This window comes from Schistocerca gregaria, chromosome 2, assembly GCF_023897955.1.
Source record: "Schistocerca gregaria isolate iqSchGreg1 chromosome 2, iqSchGreg1.2, whole genome shotgun sequence".
Taxonomy (NCBI): Eukaryota; Metazoa; Arthropoda; class Insecta; order Orthoptera; family Acrididae; genus Schistocerca; species Schistocerca gregaria.
This window is the reverse complement of record NC_064921.1, coordinates 68833441-68850921: the sequence shown is the minus strand read 5'-3', so window position 1 is coordinate 68850921 and position 17481 is coordinate 68833441. Positions and strand designations below refer to the sequence as shown.

Genomic DNA, 17481 nt, shown 5'->3' with positions numbered 1-17481 from the left:
ACAATGGAAGCAAAATTAATGAAAAATCAAGACACGTTCATAGGATTTGTCGACCTGGAAAAAATGTTCGTCAATGTAAAATGGTGCCAAATGTTTGAAATTCTGAGAAAAAATAAGTAAGCTATAGGGAGAGACGGGCCATATACAATATGTACAACAGCCAGGAGGGAATAATAAGAGTGGACGACCAAGAACGAAGTGCTCGTATGAAAAAGGGTGTAAGACAACGATTTAGTCTTTCGCCCATACTGTTCAATCTGTAAATCGAGGAAGCAGTGATGGAAATAAAAGAAAGCTTCAGGAGTGGTACTAAAATTGAAGGTGAAAGGATACCAATGATACGATTAGCTAATGACATTGCTATCCAGAGTGAAAGTGAAGTAGAATAACATGATCTGGTAAATGGAATGAACAGTGTAATGAGTACAGAGTAGGGATTGAGAGTATATCGAAGAAAGACGAAGGTAATGAGAAGTAGTAGAAATGAGAAGAGCGACAAACTTAATATCAGAATCGGTCGTCACGAAGGAGATGAAGTCAAGGAATGCTGCTGCCTAGGCAGTAAAATAACCAGTGATGGACGGAGCAAGGAGGACATCAAAATCGGTCTAGCAATTGCAGAAGGGCATTCCTGGCGAAAAGAAGACTACTAATATCAAATATCGGCCTTAAATTGAGGAAGAAATTTCTGAGAATGTACGTCGGGAGTACAGAACTGTATGATAGTGAAACATGGACTGTGGGGAAACCGTAAGAGAAACAAATCGAAGAGAAGCATTTGAGAAGAGGTACTACAGACGAATGTTGAAAATTAGGTGGTTTTATGAGGTAAAAAGTCAGGAATTTCTGTGCAGAATCGGAGAGGAAAGGAATAAGTGACTGGCAAGGAGAAGGGACAGGATGATAGGACATATGTTAAGACATCAGGGAATGATTTCCATGGTACCAGAGGGAGCTGTAGAGGGTAAAAACTGTAAAGGAAGACAGAGATTGGAATATATCCAGCAAGTAATTGATGTGGTAGGTTGCAATTGCTGCTCTGATATGAAGAGGTTGGCACTGGACAGGAATTGGTAGCTGGCCGCATCAAGCCAGCCAGAAGACTGATGACTCACAAAATAAATAAATAAATAAATAAAAATAACGCAATAGTGGATGCTGCCGTGCTCTTCTGACCATGCACGATACGACAGACTGGCCAGCACGTTCTCCGACTCTCTCTCCCATTGAAAACATCTAATCACGAGTAGCGAGGAGACTGGCCACCATCCACCAGCCCCCACGACTGACGAAGTCTAGCATAGAGCTGAAGCAGCATGAAATGACATTCTCGTATCTGTCGCATAATCCCAGTTCGACTCAGTGACCGGCAGGGTTTAGAGGCGTTTCTTCCGCAAGAGGTGGGCAGTGCTATGTATTAAACTTCGCACCTGTATATCCCCAAATCACTTAGAGATTTAAACATATATTCTTCATACTATAGGTACAATAATATTTTTATTTTCGACCCTTTTCTGTGTCGTAATTCTGGTGGCTAGCAGAGTACTTGTTACTTGAAGAAACAGTAAAACAATGGTTCAAGGAACAGGCTGAAGTGGAAAAAGAATTATGATTGTAATGAAACGGAATGGAGGCTGGCGGAACAACTGGCTAAGTAAATGGATGGTAGATGGATCACAGAAGTTACTCTGTGGATACCAAACTATTCGACCTGGTATGCACGAGATAACTAAACGCTCAAAACATTGTGACCATTTTCCATCGTAACACTGAATGCCTCTCGGGGCGTGGCGAGCAAGTGACGAGGCGGGGAAACTATATACGCGGCATAGAGACCAATGGGACATCATCCTAGCGACGATACGGAGTGCAGATGAGGAAATTCATTAACATAAGTGCCTTTGGTAAACAGCAAATCGTTATAGCACAATGTCTGGTTGGTTGGTTGTTTTGTGGGAAGAGACCAGACAGCGAGGTCATCGGTCTCATCGGATTAGAGAAGGATGGGGAAGGAAATCGGCCGTGCCCTTTCAAAGGAACCATTTCGGCATTTGCATGGAGCGATTTAGGGAAATCACGGAAAATCTAAATCAGTATGGCCGTTCGCGGGATTGAACCGTCGTCCTCCCGAATGCGAGTCCAGTGTCCTACCACTGCGCCACCTCGCTCGGTGCAAAATGTCTGGAAAAGAGCCTCTCGGCAATTCACGTGCAGCTATTATGAGCGTTTACGGAAAGTGGCTAAAGAGCCGTGAAACCACGGTAAGGCGACAAAACCTCATTACAGATGATGTAGATCGGAAGCAACCGTATTTTGTACGAAGCATGTTCCCACTTTAACTCAGTTACATCGTGAGTTACATTCAGCTTAGAAGAGTCATGAGACAGCAACGTGCACATGGCGGTAGGTCGCGTACACAAAATATAAAAGGGCAGTGCATTGGCGGACCTGTCACTTGTATTCAGGTGATTCATGTTAAAAGGTTTCCGACGTGATTATGGCCGCAAGACGGGAATTAAACAATCTGAACGAGCAATGGTAGTTAGAGCTAGGGAATTCAATATTCCGAGAGCCACAGTGTAATGAGTGTGACGAGAATATCAGATGTTAGGTATTACCTGTCACCGCGGACAACGCCGTGGTCGACGGGCTTGACTTAAGGACAGAGAGCAGCAACGTTTGCGCCAAGTTGCCATTGTTAACAGACAAGCAACAATGCGTGCAATAACCTAGACGACTGAAGAATCGTGGCATGCTCAGATGAGCCCCGATTTCAGTTGGTGAGAGGGTTTGACTGTGGCGCAGAGTCCACGATGCCATGGACCCAGACTGTAAAGAAAGTAATGTGCAAAACGGTAAGAGCTGATGGTAGGGTTCGAATGTGGAGCAGGGCCCACGAAGCCATGGACCCAGATTGCCGACAAAGCAATGTGCAAGCTGGTCGTGATTTCATAAGAGTGTAGGCTGTGGTTACATGGAACTCATTGAATCCTCTGGCCCAACTGAACCGATCATTGACTGGAAATGGTTATGTTCGGCTACGTGGGGACCATTTACAGTCGTTCATGGACATTTTGTTCCCAACAAAGATGGAATTTTGGTCAGACGACACTGCGCCATGTCATCGGGGCCAAATGTTCGCGATTGGTTTCTAAAACATTATGGACTATTCGAGCGAATGATTTAGCGTCCCTGATAGCCCGACTTTAATCCCATGGAACATTTCCGGGACATAATCGAGAGTAGTTCGTGCACAAAATCCTGAACCGGCAACACTTCCGCAGTTACGGACAGCTTTGTAGGCAACATGGCTCAATATTTCTGCAGGGGGCTTCCAGAGACCTGTTGAGTCCTTGCCGCATCCAGTTGCTACCTACTCTGCGTAAAAGGAGGTGCGACACCATATTAGGAGGTATACCATAACTTTCGTCATCTCAGTATACGATTGCCGTGGTCACGGGATCATCAAGATTGACTTTGCATAGACATCTTGTGTTCCATACCTCCGGAAATCTACCATGTAATCTATCATGGACCTGCCGAATCCATATTATGCACAACCGCTACTAAAAACGCGTTACAGAGTTGGACCGACTCGTTATTACTCACGCGGTTGCATGTTTTGGTTCAAATGGCTGTGAGAACTATGGGACTTAACATCTGAGCTCATCAGTCCCCTAGAACTTAGAATTACTTAAACCTAACTAACCTAAGGACATCACACACATCCGTGCCCGAGGCAGGATTCGAACCTGCGACATTAGCGGTCGCGCGGTTCCAGACTGTAGCGCCTAGAACCACTCGGCAGGCAGGATGTATGTTTTGGTCACCAGTGTATGAGACAGATGTAATACTGCCAGATTTCAAGAACAGTAACCTTCAACAACAGTAATAATCCCAATTCCAAAGAAGGGACGTGTTAAAAAATGTTAATATTTCCGAATCATCAGAATATGTCTGAATCTGGCACGATTTATTTACAGAGGACCTGGAAGAATTGTAGAAGCTGACCTTGGCGGAGATCACTTTGGTTCTGGGCATCCAGGGAGACAGGTGTGTAAGTGCAGATATTGGCATCATTGGTATCTTAATATGTACCCACTTCAGTGTGTTACTCTGCGTATAACAGTACTCCCACCTCACATAATTTACTACCTGATATTTTTCGCACGGTCGTAACTGCACCACTGAGTAGACTAGTATGGACTAATTATTATAGACAAATCATTTTGCGTCCACGTGTAGACAGTTCAACACCTGATCTGCTGCCCAAAGGAAAGTAAGCGTTAATGGCTTTGTCTTTCATATACTCGTATACGTGGGGGTACCACCGAACCTAAAAACGTACTACTCCTAATAGCTATAATTATTAGTCTGCAAATGAAGTAAATACTGATTTACTGTTGTTCAGTACACTGTCCTCAGTCACCAATAAAAATATCTGTACTTGTGACCCCTAACACCCAGTGTGTAGGAACGTGAGAGGCAATGCTGACTATACACGTTATCTCAGAAGACTGAAGAAAGGCAAACTACATTTATGGCAGCTGTAGATTTAGAGACAGATGATGACCACGTTGATTACAATATACGCTTTGAAATTCAGAATGCGTGCAGTGGCGGAGAAGCTTTGGGGGGGGGGGGGGGGGGGGAGGGGAGGGGGTGAGAATCTTTAAGACTCGACTGCACTAAGCACGTTCAAATGGATGCTGGTTACAGTAGTCATGCACAGTAGCTTGAAACCAGTATTGAGACTGAAGTCAACAATAACAGCAGCAAAAACAACAGAGATATAAGAGAAGGCGAGGAAGCAGTAGGTGGGAAAATTACAGTAGAAAGCTCATAGTCGCTACAGGGGTGCGTGTAGCTGAAGACACTTGATTTCGTGGGTTCAGAGAAACTCCAGAAGTTTGTTAGATAGACAGGCATGTTCGTTACTTCGCGCCATAGTTGCAGTGTACTTCACATGTTACTCACGCAGCCGGCCGTTGTGACCGAGCGGTTCTAGGCGCTGCTGCTACGGTCGCAGGTTCGAAACCTGCCTCGGGCATGGGTGTGTGTGATCTCCTTAGGCTACTTAGGTTTAAGTAGATCTAAGTCTAGGGGACTGATGTAAATGGGACTGGTCCTAGAAAGTAGTCTGAACAAACAAAACTCTTCACAAATTAAAAAAAGCACGAGAAAAATACATAGAACCACAAACAGGAAAAACATAGCAAGTTAGTAGATATAAATATGATGGAAGAAGGATACAGTATTATAGACTCGAAAAATTTTCATTATATGCGAAAATTAATGAAATGGAAAGAGTATGTGGTTTCGCAAAAAATATCTATTACAACAAACTTATATCTTGAAATAGACGACTAAAATATTGTACTACAGAAGAATGATCAGAATGTTTTTATGCACGTGGATCCTGAAAGATGAACTATAAGCTGGACTTGAAAGAATGGTTTTTAGAAAAATAATGAGGTACAAACTACAGGTGGATGCAAAATGAGAAGTAATGAGGAATCTACAAAAACAGAAAATATAGTAAGTAATGGCACAGCGAAGTTTAATGTTCTTTGGAGACCTCTACCGAATGAATGAGAACTGTCAACGACACAAATATTCCTGTATTTATGGAAAAACGAATAAATATAACATGGATTAAATAAACAAGGTAAGAACTAGAATAAATAACATCAAAGAATAGGAAATAAAAGAAGCGTTATTTAAGAACATAAATACTAAATTTAGAAGGCTTTCAATGCAGAAAAAATGAGAAACGGACATAACAAGGAAAAAACAACGTGTGAAGGCGAGCAAGGGGTAATGGAAAAATAAGAAACGTCAAAGTAAAGAGAAAAACTGAAGTTGATACCTGATCTTGGTTGGTCAATTCAAAAATAAAACTTTAAGAAAAATAATTGCTGTGTAAGAGTCATCTTCATCAAGATATTAAGGATAAGACACAGAGGGTCAAAGAAGCTACAATACAGTGTGAAAGTAATATGGGACGACCGATACCTGTGCCGTAACGCATGGTGCTGCTTATTCCGCGACGTTGGCTCTATGTTGGAGCACTGCGTCGACCTCCATTACCAGAAACCACAAACAGCTCAAGCTGCAAAGGGCACAGTACCGCGGTGACAGAAATAAGTCTGGCTTGACTGTTGAGCTTAGTGCCAAACAAAAGCTAAGTATCTTTGTTTAAGCCCTCCATCAGATAGAAATATAGTCTCTACTTACATGTAGTAAAAATTACTGCGGCACCTCTATATTGTATAATGAACAGGACACCGCACGGCCACATGTGAGAAGGAGTGTGCCAGTGTTTATGAAGGAAGAACGTGTACTGTTTGTTATCATCCAGGCCATCTCCCAACGAAGGTTGACGACCCATGCTGCTAGCTCTAATCTTGACAGTTCAACATGAAAGGCCCTTTTTATATATAACTGTGCCATCTTCCAATGTCTTTCAGGAAAGTGTTTCCCCGTTTTCCAAAACACCTGCCCTGTGTCTTTCCTTCGAGACTAAGTTGTAATAAGTGATAACTCTCGCCCCTCATAATATGCCCAAGTATTGCGGCTTTCCTTACTCTATAATACGTAACAGTTCTTTTTGCTTTGTCAATCGATGAAGAATCTCGACCTCTGATGTTTTCAGTATCCAAGGTATATGCAGGAGACGCCGATACAAATACACTTCCACTATCTCAAAGATAATGGTTTAGATCCCCGTCCCTCCTTCCAAATTTAGGTTTCAGTCCTGCCTCGCGCATTCTGGTCGAATTGCTGCCGTAGGCTTTGAGGGTTTACTGTGGTGTTTCTGACTCGTATCTGGGAGGAGACTGAGCAGTGGAACGTGTTACTTTTCAACATAATCAAGAACGATCTGTCACACAAAAAGTCACTTTAAAACACAGGTTATATGTAATCCAGACTAGCCGCATACGTTTTCATCATACTCACCACGTGGCTCGGGCAATACAATATTTTCCTGTTTGTGAGAGGACCCAGGGACAGTGGTGAAGTGACCCCTCCAACAGATTCGCCTTTTAGCTTGTGTGGTGTCTATGAATGATTAAAAGGTAGTCAGAAGAATGGAATGATACAAGAATTTTGATGGACGTCCTTTCAAGGCCGCTTGTAATTCGTCTAGTTTGGCTAAAACAGGTACACCACTTACCAGCGCATAATAAATAAACCGTAGCGCTTTGTGCCGATGGGAGCCTGCCTCTCCGATACTATTTCCTGCACAGTACCAGACATAATGCCTATGCCACACGTAATTTGAGCTTTACTTTGCAGTGAAAGCTATTTGATGAGGCCCACTATTGTTCTTTCTCCTCTACAGATCATTTACCCCCAAATGCGCTGTCGTCACATAAACTAGGTCTGTCCACTGCGCCGGCAGTTAACCATTCGCTGCAGCATGGCCTCGCCCTCTTCTCGACCGTGAACATTCTTGTTGCTTAAAAACACAAATTAGGACCAGTTCTGCAAAGAGAGTGTCAGCTAAAACCACCAGGAAGCGTTCCGTGAGAGCTGCAGTATGAGCAATAGAATCACTACCCAAACATTTCAACTCTGTTTTCCTGATACGGCGAAAGACGCTGATGCAGTAACAAATGGCGCAATGTTCTGTTTAGAGACGAGAGCAGATTCTGTCTTACACGGAATGTATTAGCAGCTGCGAATATGGACAACCATCAGCTGTATAATGGAGTGAGGGGAGTGAAAATTTGTGCCGGACCGGGATACCCAACCGGCCGGAGTGGCAGTGAGGTTCTAGGCGCTACAGTCTGGAGCCGAGCGACCGCTCCGGTCGCAGGTTCGAATCCTGCCTCGGGCATGGATATGTGTGATGTCCTTATTTTAGTTAGGTTTAATTACTTCTAACTTCTAGGCGACTAATGACCTCAGAAGTTAAGTCGCATAGTGCTCAGAGCCATGTGAACCAGTTTTGAACCGGAATATCCGAGTATTACTCACTGCGAGATCCAAACTTCCACACGTCGCCAACCATATGTCTACAACGTGTACTCATACATCCATTATGTATATTCCCGTACAGGGCAGATACCTTATTTGAAATTCTCTCGCCCAGTGTCGGCAGATAAATACGACATTGCAGTGGCTGTGCTATTTCAAACTACGGTGCAATGTTCCTTCGGACGTGCATGCACGTCGACTGTGAGAGAGGATTACCGTAATGTACCAGCCACCTAGTTATACACTCATGGGATAGTAATATGCACATGTACAGATGACGGAAGTATCTCATACACAAGGTATAAGAGGGCTGTGCATTGGCAGAGCTGTGATTTGTAATCAGGTGATTAATGTGAAAAGGTTTCCGACGCGATTATGGCCCCACGACGGGACCTAACTGACTTTGAAAGCGGAGTGGTACTTGGAGCTAGATGCATAGGACATTCCATTTCGAAAATCGATGGGGAATTCAATATTCCGAAATCCATTGTGTTGAGAGTGTGCCGAGAATTTAAATTCCAGGCACTGCCTCTCACCACGGACCGCGCAGTAATCGACGGCCTTCACTTAACGACCGAGAGCAGCGGCGTTTGTGTAGCGTAATCAGAGCTAACAGACAAGCAACACTGCGTGAAATAACCGAAAAAATCAACGTGGAAATACGACGAACGTATCCGTTATACAGGGCGGCGAAATTTGGCGTTAATGGCCTATGGCAGCAGATGAGCGACACGAGGGCGGTTGGTGACAGCACCGCAACGCCTCTCCTGGGGTCGTGACCATATCGCTTTGAACCAGGCTAGGCTACTGGAAAACCGCGACCTGTGTCAGATGAGTCCTGATTTCAGTTGGTAAGAGCTATTGGTAAGGACAGAGTGTGGCGCAGACCCCACAAAGCCATGGACTCAAATTGTCAACAAGGCACTGCGCAAGCTAGTGGCGGCTGTATGATGGCGTCGGCTATGTTTATTTGAATCATTGACGGGAAATGATTATGTTTCTTTATTTGTAGACCATCTCCAGCTACTCATGTTCCCAAACAAGGACGACATTTTATGGACAACAATGCGCCATGTCACCGGACCACGTACGTCCGTAAGTGCCGTTTGAAGCTTTCACGGCGTAATAAGTAGACCATTAAACATAAAGCATACAATATCACGTGCGATATTATATGCTCCACCGCGGGAATACGCGCCTGTGAGTTACAGATGCTGGTCGAAAGCTAAGAGATACGCTTACACAGGAGCCGCCTGTGACGAAGGCGTACAAACATTCCATACGTTTATCAGTGTGAGTTTGGCGGCAATGACAACGTGATGACTCCTCTGCGGATTCCATGCTTTGTCCAAATTATAAAAAGTTAAGATCGAGTATAGATTTAAGTGTCAGGAAGTCGTTTCTGAGAATATTTGTATAGAGTGTAGCCATGTATGGAAGTGAAACATGGACGATAAATAGTTTAGACAAGTAGAGAATAGAGGCTTTCGAAATGTAATGTTACAGTAGAATGCTGAAGATTAGATGGGTAAATAACATAACTAATGAGGACGTATTGAATAGAACTGGGGAGAAGAGGAGTTTGTGGCACAACTTGACAAGAAGAAGGGACCGGTTGGTAGGACATGTTCCAAGGGATCACAAATTTAGCATTGGAGGGCAGCGTGGACGGTAAAAATCGTAGAGGGAGACCCAGAGATGAATACACTAAACAAATTCAAAATGATGTAGGTTGTAGTAGGTACTGGGAGATGAAGAAGCTTGTACAGGATAGAGTAGCATGGAGAGCTGCATCAAACCAGTCTCAGGACTGAAGACAACAACAACAATTTGTACTGTCCAACGTCTCCACAGGCGTGGTGCATCAATCACAGATATGTCGCACGATGTAAAACAAGTGGTCCTAAAAAGATTCTACCCGACAGCGAATGGAGAAGAGTGTTAGACTTTGCCAGTGATAGACAGTGTCAAACTCGACAGGAAAATCGGCTCTCAGTTAAACCAAGTCCATATAAGTCAGTTTCGGAGCGAACATCGCAAAAGACCATTTCTGTCAACGGCACTCGGATCTGAACAATGGATCAAACAACACAAAAAAGGACAGCAGTTGACTGTAACCGAGGACTGTGGTACGACGCATCATGAATTTACACCCTGATTAGTAGTAACTAGAGATATTTACGCTAGTAACAGCTTCGCGTTGCAAAGCTGCTTTATATTGTGTCACAGCCGTCCACAATACGAGCACGAAGAGTCTCTACATTTAGTACCGGGGTAAAGTATCCCGTGTAAAAATAATGATAACGTGTTCGATTGAGCGTAGGTGGAAGAACATGGTGCCCAATCAAGACATCACCAACAATGCCTGCCCAAACGTTCACAGAAAATCTATGTTGATAACGTGATTGCACAATTGCGTGCGGATTCTCGTCAGCCCACACATGTAGATTGTGAAAATTTACAATTTGATCACGTTGGAATGAAGCCTCATACGTAAAGAGAACATTTGCACTGAAATAAGGATTGACACATTGTTGGATGAACCATTCGCAGAAGTGTACCCGTGGAGGCCAATCAGCTGCTGATAGTGCCTGCACACGCTGTACATGGTACGGAAACAACTGGTTCTCCCGTAGCACTCTCCATACAGTGACGTGGTCAACATTACCTTGTGCTGCAGCAACTTCTCTGAAGCTGACATTAGGGTTATCGTGAACTGCACGAAGAATTGCCTCGTCCATTGCAGGTGTCCTCGTAGTTCTAGGTCTTCCCCAGTCGGTAGTCATAGGCTGGAATGTTCCGTGCTCCCTAAGACGCCGATCAATTGCTTCGAACGTCTTCCTGTCGGGACACCTTCGTTCTGGAAATCTGTCTCGATACAAACGTACCGCGCCACGGCTATTGCCCCGTGCTAATCCATACATCAAATGGGCATCTGCCAATTCCGCATTTGTAAACATTGCACTGACTGCAAAACCACGTTCGTGATGAACACTGACCTGTTGATGCTACGTACTGATGTGCTTGATATTGTGCTGTAGAGCAATGAGTCGCATGTCAACGCAAACACCGAAGTCAACATTACCTTCCTTCAATTGGGCCAACTGGCGGTGAATCGAGGAAGTACAGTACAGCAGAGGAAACTAAAATGAGCTCTACAATGGAAATTAATCGTTTCCGGACACATGTCTACATAACATTTTCTCTTTATTTGTGTGTGAGGAATGTTTCCTGAAAGTTTGGCCGTACCTGTTTGTAACATCCTCTATATTCCTCCAACATTCTTCTATCAGCAACATTTTCTTCGGACCACTCCATCAGTCACAAAACTTGCGTCAACACAACAAAGATAGACAAAATAACAGACGAATGCTTTCTGTATTGGTATCGCCGAAGTGGATAGGACGCGAACTTCCTTTGATGCTCGCTGAAAAAAGCCGACAATCAGTGGAACACTAACAAGCGTATTTCTTTTGCTTCGTCATTTGTGCTGTCGATAGCTTGGATACCAGGAGCAGATATTATATCTATATTCCTCCATCAGTCACAAAACTTGCCTCAACACAACAAAGATAGACAAAATAGCAGACGAATGCTTTCTGTACTGGTAGCGCCGAAGTGGAGAGGACGTGAACTTCCTTTGATGGCTGGCTCAAAAAAGCCAACAATCAGCGGATCACGTGCGAACAACAGCGAATGCGTACTGCTCGCGACCGACTACAGTTTGTGTACACGCACCTACTGTTTACACCACAGAGAATCCTCGTTTGCTGTTGCACGTTACCTAGTGTTCGCTTCCGTATAAAGAGGGGTTAACAGCAGTCCGTCACAATCTAAAGCGGATTCAAAGGTTGACACATAAGGCGGAGGTAAGTACACTGAGCTGACAAAAGTCATGGGAGACGTCTTAATATCGTGTCGGTCCTCCTTTTGCCCGACCTAGAACAGCACATCGGTATGGCGTGGACTCAACAAGTCGCTGGCAGTCCCCTGCACATACATTCAACCCCCTGTAGTCGTCAATATTTGCAAAAGTGTTGCTGGTGCAGGATTTTGTGCACGAACTGACCTCTTTATTAAGTCCGATAAATGTTCGTTGGGATTCATATCGGGAGATCTGAGTGGCAAAATCATTCACTCGAGTCGTCCAGAATGTTCTTTTCAAACCAATCGCGAACATCTGTGACCCAGTGACAAGCCACAGTGTTGTTCGGCCACGTAAACTCCATTAATGGTTGCAAATGGTCTCCAAGTAGCGGAACATGACCATTTCCAATCAAAGATCGGTCAGATGGACTAGAGAACCCAGCACATTCCGTGTAAACACAGTCCACACCATTATGGAGCCACCACCTGCGTCCACAGAGCATTGACTGCTGATAACCTGCGTCCATAGCTTCGCGTGTTTCCGCCACCCTCGAACCCTACCGTCAGCTCTTACAGAGCGAAATCGCGACTCATCTGACCAGGCCACGGTTTTCCAGCCGTCAAAGATCAAACCGATGTGGTCCCCGAGGCCAAGAGAGGCGCAGCAGGCGATGTCGTGCTGTTTACAAACACACTCGAGTAGCTCGTCTGCTGCCATGGCCCATTAACACCACATTTCGCCGCACTGTCCTAACGGATACCTTCCTCGTACGTCTCACAAGCGTTTCTGCGGTTATTTCATGCAGTGTTGCTTGTCTGTTAGAACTGACAACTCTACGCAAAACCCCGCTGCTCGCGGGCGTTAAGTGAAGTCTCACAAGCGTTTCTGCGGTTATTTCATGCAGTGTTGCTTGTCTGTTAGAACTGACAACTCTACGCAAAACCCCGCTGCTCGCGGGCGTTAAGTGAAGTCTCACAAGCGTTTCTGCGGTTATTTCAGGCAGTGTTGCTTGTCTGTTAGCACTGACAACTCTACGCAAAACCCCGCTGCTCACGGTCGTTAAGTGAAGTCTGTCGGCGACAGCTTTGTCCGGGATGAGAGGTAATGGAGGAAATCTGGTATTTTCTGACACACTCTTGACACTGTGGATCTCGGAATATTGAGTTCCCTAACGATTTCCGATATGGAGTCACCCATGCGTTTAGCTCCAACTACCACTGCGTGTTCAAATTGTGTTAGTTCCCATCGTGCGACCATAATAACGTCGGAATCCTTTTCACGTGCGTCACCTGAGTACTAATGATAGCCCTGGTAGTCCACTGCCCTTTTATGCCTTCTGTACGCGATGCTACCGCCATCTAAATAGGCATATCGCTATCCCATGACTTTCGTCACCTCAGTGTATATTTCCATTTACTGTGGCGTACGACAGACAATGGGAGAGGACTTGACTTACCACTGCTTGGTGACGTCTTTGGTGGACTTGCTCCAGCGCACGCTTGTCGGCCTCCCCTTGGTGGAAGACTGCTTCTTCACGTTCACATCGGACGCCCTGGAAGTGTCGCCTTTGGACATCACAACCGTGCATTTCACCTCCGCTCTGAAACACAGCAGTATTCGCAGTCAGTCAGAATGCAATCGCTCAGTTATTTCTGTCTCTAACTTAATACGTACAGTAAGATTTGATGAAACTATTCACTGGCTTGTTAGAACGAAGAAAGGGATGAAATGGTCGGCTTTCCTTACGTTTTGGTATCCCTATTGCTGCCATTCAAAAAGAAATGGGCCAAAGGCTTTAAAATAAAAACCGCTGAAGGGATCGAAATGCTAATGCCTACGGAAGACTTCGTGGTTTCTGTAAGAACGCTGGCACCCCGAACTGGATGCTAGAGCATCCAGGTGACAGACAACAGGGTCAGCACGAGCACTCAGCAGCGCAGAAAATGGAGAAATGGAGGCTTCAAAAGAAGGGCAAAGACGTTTAGCTTGTTTCCTTACGGCGGAAGGAGTGCTGGAACGAAGAATTCAGCGAGTAACGGCACAAGTGTACGGAGAGCACTGAATGTTCCTTGCGATTTCGACGCTCTCTCCGACCTCTGGAGCAATGGCTGTCACCGTAGCACCCCAGTCTTCAGTAATGAGGGCATCCACTCCGTTCTCTGCACTTCTTTCGCTGCCAGGAAATGCACTACACCCCTTTTCCCTTTTCCTGAAGGCTCCATTTCTCTGTTTCCAGCACGAGTGCTGTGGACGGTCGACATGTGTAGTTGCTCTCTCTGCCGTCACGTGGGTGTGCGTCCACGTCCCTCCAGCGGTGAGTTTGGAGCTTAAGCGCTGTTATGAGGACCAAATCTCCTTCCCTAGGTTATGGTTTTACAATCCCTTCCGCGGTATTCATTTTATAGCATCCGGCTCATTTCTATTTTAATTACCGTAATACTTTATAGACGAATTTCGTAGTCAAGAAAGGAAATTTCGCCAGTTACATATTGTACTTTGGGCAACGGCCTTGCCGCAGTGGATACACCGGTTCCCGTGAGATCACCGAAGTTAAGCGCTGTCGGGCATGGTCGGCACTTGGATGGGTGACCATCCAGGTCACCATGCGCTGTTGCCATTTTTCGGGGTGTACCTAGCCTCGTGATGGCAGTTGAGGAGCTACTCTACCGAATAGTAGCGGCTTCGGCCAAGAATACCACCATAACGACCAGGAGAGCGGTGTGCTGACCCCACGCCCCTCCTATCCGCATCCTCCACAGAGGATGACACGGCGGTCGGATGGTCTCGGTAGGCCACTCGTGGCCTGAAGACGGAGCGCTAGCACATATTTGAGTTATAAGCTGCCGTTGAAACTTTGCGAAGTATGAAACGAGTGATATTTTCTATGCTGTTCTCGTGAAAGCTGTCCCCTTTGGCGATAATAACCAATTCTTGCCTGAGCGTGACACCGTAGACCCTATGTTCAAGTTAGCTATCCTGAAACGAGCCTTTCCAAACAGCATCGATAATATCTTCGATATATTCGGTGTTTGTGACTTGATAGGGTTCTATCATATTAAAATGTTAAATGATGTTTGGCATAATCACGACACTCAAAAATAGAAAATTTGTTTACGGGTAGATGATCTGAAATGTGGACTAAAAAAGAAACGAAAAAGAATGAGAATGCCGAGGAAAAAGGCGATGGAAAGAACTTCCAACAAATTACAGTAGTACTTTAATCCCACACCGTGAAGGAGTGGCGGTAACGAGTGTGCAATCGATAAATGCTTAGATTTAAATACGAGAAGTGATTAAAGATAAAATTGATTAGATAACCTTGTTTTTCATTAGTTACAGGAAGTCGAATATTAATTTTATGTGTGTTACTCAGGCAACCGAGAGTGACGATAACATAATGATATTTCTCAGATACTGGAGCATTTCCTGCAAAATTTTCTAGGTCAGCGTGTAGTGGCATTAGTAAGTAACAAATAATCAGCAAACGCCAACTTCCGTTAAAGCATTGACTTCAAAAGAGCTTGTCTTCACGATCAGAGGTGAAACTGGAGGCAAGAAGTTGGTAGAGCTTGGCAACGTAACAGTCTATAATGGCTTCTTCAGAACTCGATCCAGAAAGACCCAGTTTGGTTAATCGACCGTTTTGCTCTGGATCGAAGCTTCTTCAATAGGAGATAGAGAGATAATCCGCTCTCACTTTTCAGCTGGACTTCGAAGAAACTTCCGAGATCAATACAGTTCGCGAACAGGGTACATGTGCATCTGGAAGAAGGTTTCCTGAGCCTTAGTTGTCCAGGAAAGGCTACTGAGCAATCATTTCGATCATCTGTAATAAGTTATTCGCTGAATGAACGATAGTCATCGAGTCGCGAGATCATCCATTCTGCAGCCCAGGTAACAGCAATCGATCTATCTTGACGACGTACTATCTTGACGATATCTTTTCATTATTCTTGTTCTTCTTTCACAGCCAAGCCTTTTCTCTATAGTCACAGCTTCCTCTCTTCAGCAGTTCTCCTCGCCTCCACATATGAAGAACATCCCATCTCAATGATCAAACATTTTAAATAGGAATTTTCTTGTTCGTCTATTCGTCTTTCCCCTGCAAACTTGTCTTCGAAAAATTCTGTAAAAGAATATCATGTCTAATTAAGTGTCCAAACAGTTTTGCTCCTGTAAATTTCAGTAGATCTTTCTTTTACTTTATTTCCTGTAAAACCATTCCCCATTGATTTTTCTGTCAGTCCAGCTGGTTCTTGATATCTTCTTCCAGAACCACATTGCCACAGCTTCCAGGCGAGCTTTCTGCTGCTATGCTAACGTCCAGGTTTCGCATCCTTACGTCAGGACATTCCACACAAGTGTCTTTAAAATATTTTCTTAGTGTGAAAGCTAATGTGACAGGCAAGCCGTCCCAAAAATTTCAATAATTTTGAGGGAATGACATCTACTCCAGGGGTCCATTTCGATTTAGGTCTTCCCTTGCTCCTTCAAATTATTCTCGCAATATCATGTCCCAAGTCTCATTTTCCTTTACTCCCTCTTCTCTTTTTATAATATAGTTTCCTATGAGTGCACCCTCTACATAGTCATTCCACCTTTCAGCCTTCACCTCTTAACATAGTACCACAATATATCTGTTTTATTTGAGACTAAGTACGACTGATTTGCCTACTGTGACTGAGCAAAAAGCCTGAGTTTAATTTCACTCTGCTAGTAGGATATGAAATTTGGTGCTTGGTATGACGCCCAGGGCAGGAAGAATCTGACAGGTTCTTACTTTTAGCAGAGTTTAGCTGAGGACAGAGGAGACAGTAACTGCTATTCCGACAGCCTGCAGTTTACAGCCTTTTTATAGAGTAAAACGACATTTTGTAAAGTACGGAACAGGGGATACCAAGCAATGGCATATCATATTGCGTCGTAGTTCCTCCTGGCGAAGAGGATGGCTATTTTAATTGACTCAGAACAAAGACAACGCAAGGGAGGTGTCACAAGACGCCTCAATAGCTAGGCATACTGACGCGACATTGCAGAAGTCGCCGCTCAGGGCATCTGAAAGAAGTAGTTACAGTACCGCCAGCCATGTGGAGTAGCTGACATGACAGGAAAACTGGGCCGTTGATGTCATGGTAGCCCGTAGTCATGCCTGATACCTCACACCTGTAGTGACGTAGTGGCCGGAAACGTAGCCATTTCAAAACCTCTAGCAGATCAGACTTGCATACATTCTGCCAGTTTCTTAGCCATAGCTTGCCACTGGCCACGAGGGAAGTCCAAGCTAGCCCACGAGCCGCGGTGAATCAGCGAGCTGCCACAGCCAGACTCTGCTAGCTGCAGGCCGCTGCCTGCTGTCTGAATGTTGCCGACTTATTGCCTTCCCACCGGCGGGGCACCTGCTTGGTGACTGTCATCGGCTGTCGGACACCCACCCCAGTAGACCATGGTTCAAGCTTAGGCCTTGTAGTTGCCCAGCCGTCACCGCACTGAGCAGGAAAACACTGTCACTGTTCATCACCCTGTGCAGGCACAAGCTGTCACTGTTTCCCATCGCCTCTGAGGACACACATCGCCGCCGTGAACTGTCATCATCTATTCTAAGGACTGAGATTTGGTCCCACGTGCCCCAG

General features: G+C 44.9%; 1 protein-coding gene and 1 pseudogene across 1 annotated transcript in view; one reads left to right on the top strand and one right to left on the bottom strand.

Moving 5' to 3' along the window:
• Positions 1-17481, bottom strand: part of LOC126336334 (uncharacterized) — a 1038948-nt gene that overhangs the window by 12914 nt on the left and 1008553 nt on the right. Inside the window, exon 8 of the mRNA XM_049999897.1 lies at positions 13308-13451. Within this exon, the coding sequence (XP_049855854.1) occupies positions 13308-13451 (144 nt within the window). The remainder of the gene's footprint in view (positions 1-13307; positions 13452-17481) is intronic.
• LOC126337355 (5S ribosomal RNA) lies at positions 14351-14468 on the top strand (annotated as a pseudogene).